Raw genomic sequence first — 7376 nt, forward strand, 5'->3', positions numbered from 1 at the left:
TTTTCTCATTATGCTCCTAAATCAGCAGCACATCCAGGGCATCTGTGCAACAGCATAATGACTGTGCAACAGCAAGTTAGATGATCTTGTACTAGCTCAGTTCTATGCATTTAAGATACAACCCCAAACCCAATTTTACCCTGGTTAAGTAATGTAACACCTGATCATTTTATCAAATGAAACCAAAACCCCCTTTTCCAAAACCCCCATTGTCACCCAAACAGCCCTACAGACTTATGGTGTGGTTTTTCCTTTGGACTAATCAAATAGGATTAAGACAGCCTTCAAACTGAGATGCACTATTACAGCATTTCAAACACTCTGGAACTTAATGACTTTCATGAGAAAGAGTCATGTACAAACTGTAGCCAATGGGCAGACATTTTGGAGGATATGAGTATAAATGTAAGCAAACATAAAAACAAAACAAATACTATTTCTTCCTCCCCAAAATGAAAACAATGTTTCGGCGTCCCATCTTCACCCAAAAAAAAACACACAAATCCAGTACAAATCAGTACAAAATATCATAACAGCATCTATCTCTGACATGTAGACACATGTGAAATAGATGCAATCAACATGCAAAATAAAAAGCTATTCATATGAACGAACAAGCTATCAACCCTAACCTGTGAGCTAATGGAAAATGGCTCTTAGGTATGTGAACATAAACAATGTTCGAACAATTAGAATATGGTATGTCAGAAGCATGAGAGGATTTAAAACTTTGATTGTGCAATAACGTCTTTTTTATGATAGAAGAATCCTGTTTTATAATTAATGGAATGACATAATAATTTGATATTGTATAATGAGTATGTGTCTGACTGAATATTGCACATTGATGCAACTTCCCGACCTACAGTATGAATGTTGTCTTGGGGCATACAAACGCACATACAGTGGACACACACACACACACACACACGCACACGCACACACACACACACACACACACACGCACACACACACACACACACACACGCACACACACACACACACACACACACACACACACACACACAAAAGTATTAACCTCTAACTCCCCGTGTTGGAGAGATGCTATCTTATCTAACATTTCTAACACACAATGGCTGTGTGTGTTTTAGATTCAGTTTAGATTGGATGATCACTGCTGTGCAGTGTGGTCCCTCCTGGTGGCCAGTGGTTTAACATAACCATCATTTATAATTCACAAGCAGAGAGCAGAGACATGGGGCCTCCTGCCCTCTTAGCACACTACAGACAATACACACATGCACAATGGCTCCATCTCCGCATCCATCCACCAAAAGATGTTTTATACTTTTAGCTGTATGATTATTCTTTTAAGTGCAACAAAATAGACATACCGATATTAGGTTATGATATAGATATACACATTTTGTATTGTATTTTGTGTATATTCATATATAGAGGGGCACTCTATAGGGAGGCAGCAAGGAGGTATCAACAGTAAACTGGTAAGAGTCGTTGCTTATCCTTGCAAACTTTGAAATCATACATGTTCATATCCTCAATATCCCCTAGTTAGTCATGCAGTATAAATAGACTTCAAGTCAAACTAATTTACTGAAAAGAATCATCAGTCCCAAAGCTCACAGACAGAAACAATGACAGGATTCTCACCCTTTACTCCAGTTCTATCAACATATCACTGGACATACAATGTCCAACCACTATGAAAATGGAAGTTGTAAACATATTCTATTTTTGTAAACGAAAGATGCTAATTCTGTCATCTGTTTCTGAGTGTGTCTACCTGTGCACAGAATGAGGAGATGAGTATTTGCAAGAGAGAAGGTGAATTTAGAGCTTCGTGTTGATCCTCAGTTTAAAAGACACTCTCCCAGCGAACTTGTCTCTTTCGACGCCGGGAGGAATGTTGTTGGCGTTGATCCTGCATTCAACGTTGACGTCAGTGTTGGTAGTGATGTTGAGGAACTTGATAGCAACCAGAGGTTGGGAATAGTTCACCTTCAGGAGTAGAATAGTTTAATATACTTAACACACACACTCACATTAAATAAAAATACTGTGTTACTCTAAATACACAAACACTACATAAACTATAGTATGTGTAATAACAATAATGTAAGTGATGTTGAGAGTGGACAGGTATTGGTATTGGAAGGCTCTCACCTGAGCTTTCTTGCCATAGTAAGGATAGTACATCAGGTTGAAAGTGCCGTTAGGAGGGAAGTACTTCAGCTCTCCAATCTTGTCGCTGTCTTCTTTCTGTGGGGACGGGGCAACAAGGTAATTTTTAACTGTATAGTAGAATGTTTTATAGGAAGTGATTGGGCAAGCAGGGCAGGCTGCCCTATCTGAACGGATCGATACACTTTGAAAGGACACCATGGCAATTAATTGCCAATTGATTAATCAATCAAATGTTTTAATATATAATAGATATTTAATATATATATATATGTTTATATTATGCCACAGGTGTGAATCATTGCATGAAAAAAAAAGTGATAAGATAATTGACAAGGTGACCTGTGTATTTAACCCCCCCTGTTTTTGTTTTTCAGAGTAGCCACCAACAGGTATTGATGCAGTCCAGAGGCATGGTGGAGCCTTTGCCCAGAGAGCGTGTGTATGCTATGTTGGTGAGAGTAAATGGCAAGAAAATGTGGATCTAGATCATGAACGCCTACCTCCTGGGTAACTGCACTAACTGTGCCCTCATTATGGTTTGTTTTGTAACTGAGATCTAGATCATGAACACCTTCTTCCTGTACAGCAGTGGCCAGTGGTTTAACATAACCTCATTTATCATTCACAAGCAGAGAGCAGAGACATGGGGCCTCCAACAGTAAACTGGTAAGAGGCGTTGCTTATCCTTGCAAACTTTTAAATCCTGGGCAATGCACTAACTGTGCCCCCATTATGGTCTGTTTGGTAACTGAGATCTTGATCATGAACGCCTGCCTCCTGGGCAGCAGCACTTCCTTGGTTTATTTGGTAGGTGTTGTTGTTTTAGCTTGCTTGTTTGTTTGCTTTTAACATAAAATAGATACAAGGCCATTTAAAGTATACTGAACTGAACAATCTGGATTTGTAGATGATTTATGAGCTTTAACACAGCTCCAAAGATCATATACAATCCACAATATTATACTAAAAGTTAAACTACATTCTATTATCAGTTTTACTCTTATGGTATCTTTCTCCTTCTTCATTACCTCCTATCTTTCTTTCGACTGCTTCTGTTTTATCAATTCAATTCAACAAAACAGATGCTGTTACATGATCCCTTCCAATTCCTATTCGATTATTTATCAAAAGACTGTACACTGTGCAATGAACCGAATCTCTATATCATGCCATAATAAAAGGTAAGGCTGTTTGTTGTGTGTATCACTAGCAATTATATACTATCTCTCTATTCTGCAGTGGCATCCTTACCCATTCGTCTTGGCCAATTTTGTACCTCTGAGGATGGAGGGACAAAATGGATGACAACGGAAAAGAAAGGAAGAGAATAACAACATACATAGGATGTGAAATGACATTGTGACATGCAACACAGATGCAAGTGATGCGCAACGAAAGACACAGACATAAAGTAAGGGGCTGAAGGATGTGGGTGACATTGATGAGTACAAAGTAGAACATGAGACATTATGGGTGGGAATTTGCAGGATGGCAGAGTGTAGATCAGAATGGCTATGTAGGTTGAAGCAGAGTATTCTATAAGGGAGAGTGGTGCCCAATGAATGGGGTGCATTTTCTAATGACCAATACCAAATAGTTCCTTCACATTATACCAACGGAGTATGTTGCCAGCCAACCGGTTGTTAGTCCAATGAAAAAATCAATATAGAGTAAATCAAGATGTTTAACCAGGAATCTATCTCTTCCATCTATATGGAACTATTTAAATTGGTATTGGTACCACTCTCATTGGTACCACTCTTATAATATCACTCTGGGTAGAGGGAGGTTCACCTTTGCTCCACATGTGACAAATGGAGCCTGGCCATCCTTTCCTGGCAACATCCTAATCACCTGGGGAGACAGACAGACACACAGCCTTAGGTTAATGTTCCTACCGTCAGACCCACATCATTCTTCATCTTTGAATAACAATTTCAAGGCTTGTCCATTCAGAGACTCTTATTCCTTCAATTGAACTGAACATTTCAGGACACTTGTTTTTTTTCTTGGCATGATCTCTTCCTGGCTTCCCACCATTTGCTTTTCTGGTCCCTCCCCCTGGTCTCCTAGCAACACCACCAGTCCCCCTCTCCACATACCCGGTTCAGCTTGATGATGATGCATGGCTTCCCTGCCTGGTATCCATAGTTACGGTCGTTGATTCCTGAGCATTCCTCCAATATTGTGCGGTTAAACTGGCAAGAGCGCTTGGGGTTGTTCTTGACATCACCACTGTCGTCCTGCAGAAAGTACTGGTCCGGTGTGCACTCATCATTCATCTGGGTCTGCACGGACTCGTTATAGGCTGCAGTGGAAGGGTCAATGGAGGAACTCAGTGTCCGCACTATCTCAGGCAACATTAGGCGTACAGTATGGATTATGTACACATTATGTCTGCCTGCCAAATACTGTCCGCTTGATGTAATCAATGTCTGTCGAGCGCTGTTGATGCAGGCTCACTAGTCAGCTATAGCTTTTATGTTGGCATGGCCATTTTATATTAAAACACCTGCTAACATGCTAATTTCACACGTAATTCGCTCTGCTAATGTTACGGAGTTGGCTAGTTAACCAACATCACATCAGCCAAAGTAGTGATAAATATAATTCCATAACTGGATATTACTTTGTTTCCAATCATAGCTAGCTACCTTACTTACTTATCTAATGTACATTTGTGATATAGAGGCATTACGGAGCACCCACATTGATTACATCAGGCGGACACTATTTGGCAGGCGGACATAATCTGGCATGACAGCACCACTACAAACTTTGTAACAGTTTGTTTTATTTTGTGATGGAAATTGCATAACTGAGCTCTATTTTGTCAGCAAAAATAAAACCGATTGAGACGATTGAGATGAGGAACATGTCTACCATTTGTGGTCACAATTTATGATGTTAAATAACTTAAGAAAAGTGCTGTGTCTTATGACTGGTTTGTCAAAACTGCTGTGGCCCTGACTGATTCTCCTGTTGAGTAACTGTATAAAAGTAGAATTGACTAGTCATGTTTGGGAGTCCTCTGGCTGTCTCTCATAAGGCGGTCAGACGTTTTCTCTGTGCACAACAAAATTAAATGAAATAAATAAATAAAAATAAGATTGCTTTGCTATATTCTTGATTCTAGTGGAATCTTTGTTCATTATGGAATATTCGGCTCACTTATACCAACAGTAGATGCCAAAGAATCAATAAACACTTGGTGAAAGAGTCACTGGCAAAAAAACAGAAATGCTGAAAAGCCATACTCACGGGCGAGGAACTTGTCCAGTGTCTGGGCATACATGTCCCAGCTCTCAGTGTTCTCGATTATATAGTTGATCTCCAGAGCATCCCCCCTGGGTCTGATCATCATACCTACACAGAGAGAGAGAGAGAGAGAGAGAGAGAGAGAGAGAGAGAGAGAGAGAGAGAGAGAGAGAGAGAGAGAGAGAGAGAGAGAGAGAGAGATAGAGAGAGAGATAGAGGGTTATGTAAAACTAAAAAATATTTGGGGTTTTCATTACTTGAGAGTGTAGCATTTGTATATGTAGATAAAAGTGAATACAGAAGTTTGTTTTAATGGATTTTGTATATTACTTTTTGTTTGCTTATCTTCTAGTGTACCGGTAGTACTGGTTACTGTATTGTGGTATCATACCTGGTGTGGAAAGCCTGTCTTGCCAAGTGGGTTTGTGGTCATCTAAGGTCTGCAGCATGACATACATGGTGAGGGTAAACATGCCAGCCAGGAAGATGTAGAAGACTAGGTAGAAGAGCAGGATGAGGCCTGGAGAGACACATTCAACACAGACATGTCAGCACAATGTAATGTCTAGGGGAGCACAATATTCAACATATTATGTTTGGGATTTCAGATATTTGTTTTGTTTTGTTTGGTCACTCTCTCTTTATCACACTACCATGATAAAACATGTGAAAAGACACAGGAAGATCTCTCTTTGGAGAGAGGGAAATGGAAATACATATTAGATATTCACATTATGCATGCATGCATGCACTAGCACACACATTCACACATATTGGCCCTTCCCCCAGAGTTGATTAATCCAGGATTGAATGTCTGGTCTCTCCAATTTAATTATCAAGTAACACTAACAATGGACAGAAGAGAAGAGGGGGAGGGTAGAAGAAAGGGAGGAGTGGTGACAGAAGGGGAGAGGGGGGAGGAGAGAAGCCCCCCCCCCCCTCCCCCCGCGCGGAGATTAGGACAGGGGGGCAGGGGATTATAGCCCATGTACAGTATCACATTAGCTCAGAAGGAGTACCATGGTTATTGCACAAGAGAAGCACTACTGTTTTAAGCATTCTGTACACAATATGACACATTAGGACTCATAACTACATTATGATGTAATGAAAATATATGACAGATTGGACGACCTGTCACTGTGTCGTGAATGACACTGTATACTATAGTATATGCTGTTATCTCTGCATTTAGTATAGGGGACTAGTTCTCTTCAGCAGGATATAATAGCACATACTCTATAAAGGAGATGATCATTTATATGGAGGGTGAAATTAGCATAGAATATAATAAATAAACTAGATAGGTTGACTGGACCTATCAGCAGCCCTCCCTTCATCTGCCCCCATCAATGGACACCTAACGCCAGTCCTGGGCGCGCAGCTCAGGCTTGTCTCTGCTGGATGGCCTCCTACACAGAGCTCCAAGGCCAGGCCACTGGGGTTCCCTCTGTCAGCAGGCCCAGCTCTGCGTGGGGCTCTCAGCCCTGTCAGGCTTACAGGAATCCATAACGAAATGCCAAGGATATGCTCCTCCACAGGATACAGTTACAAACGGGAGTATCTTGGTGATTGAGAGTCGATATGTGTTTGCACGTGTCTGTGTTTGTGTGTGTCTGTGTCAAATGCATCTCTGCCTTTCCCTTGGGTGAGGGTATCTATGTTGACTGTAGCCCTATAAAGAGGAGCGTAAGAGGAGAGTCGGCATCCTGTGGGGTGGGAGGGAGCCGTGTCACACAGTACATAGTAGGGAAAACCCCTGCTGAGTCATCAGAGATACTGGCTCCGGCCCAAACTGTACTATAGGGACTATCTTCTGAGAGGGGGATCAGACATTATTCAGGTGTCATGGTGACCACAAATGCAACACCCCCTGGGGAGACAGGGTGTGCAGAGTGGGTCAAGAGTGCAGAGAGGGTAATTTCCCCTGAGTCATATAGGGTTTCCAGTGT

The 7376-nt window shown here is 41.2% G+C and overlaps 1 protein-coding gene across 1 annotated transcript in view; it reads right to left on the minus strand.

Annotated features, from left to right (window-relative positions):
• Nucleotides 1-1812: 1812 nt before the first annotated feature.
• Nucleotides 1813-7376, minus strand: part of atp1b2b (ATPase Na+/K+ transporting subunit beta 2b) — a gene marked incomplete at both ends in the record, with an annotated part of 8211 nt that continues 2647 nt past the window's right edge. Inside the window, 7 exons of the mRNA XM_080529083.1 lie at nucleotides 1813-1980; nucleotides 2146-2241; nucleotides 3418-3444; nucleotides 3961-4020; nucleotides 4269-4474; nucleotides 5428-5532; nucleotides 5816-5944. Of these exons, the coding sequence (XP_080385209.1) occupies nucleotides 1813-1980; nucleotides 2146-2241; nucleotides 3418-3444; nucleotides 3961-4020; nucleotides 4269-4474; nucleotides 5428-5532; nucleotides 5816-5944 (791 nt within the window). The remainder of the gene's footprint in view (nucleotides 1981-2145; nucleotides 2242-3417; nucleotides 3445-3960; nucleotides 4021-4268; nucleotides 4475-5427; nucleotides 5533-5815; nucleotides 5945-7376) is intronic.

The sequence above is a fragment of the Nansenia antarctica genome, assembly GCF_963989245.1.
Source record: "Nansenia antarctica genome assembly, chromosome: 4".
Classification (NCBI taxonomy): domain Eukaryota; kingdom Metazoa; phylum Chordata; class Actinopteri; order Argentiniformes; family Microstomatidae; genus Nansenia; species Nansenia antarctica.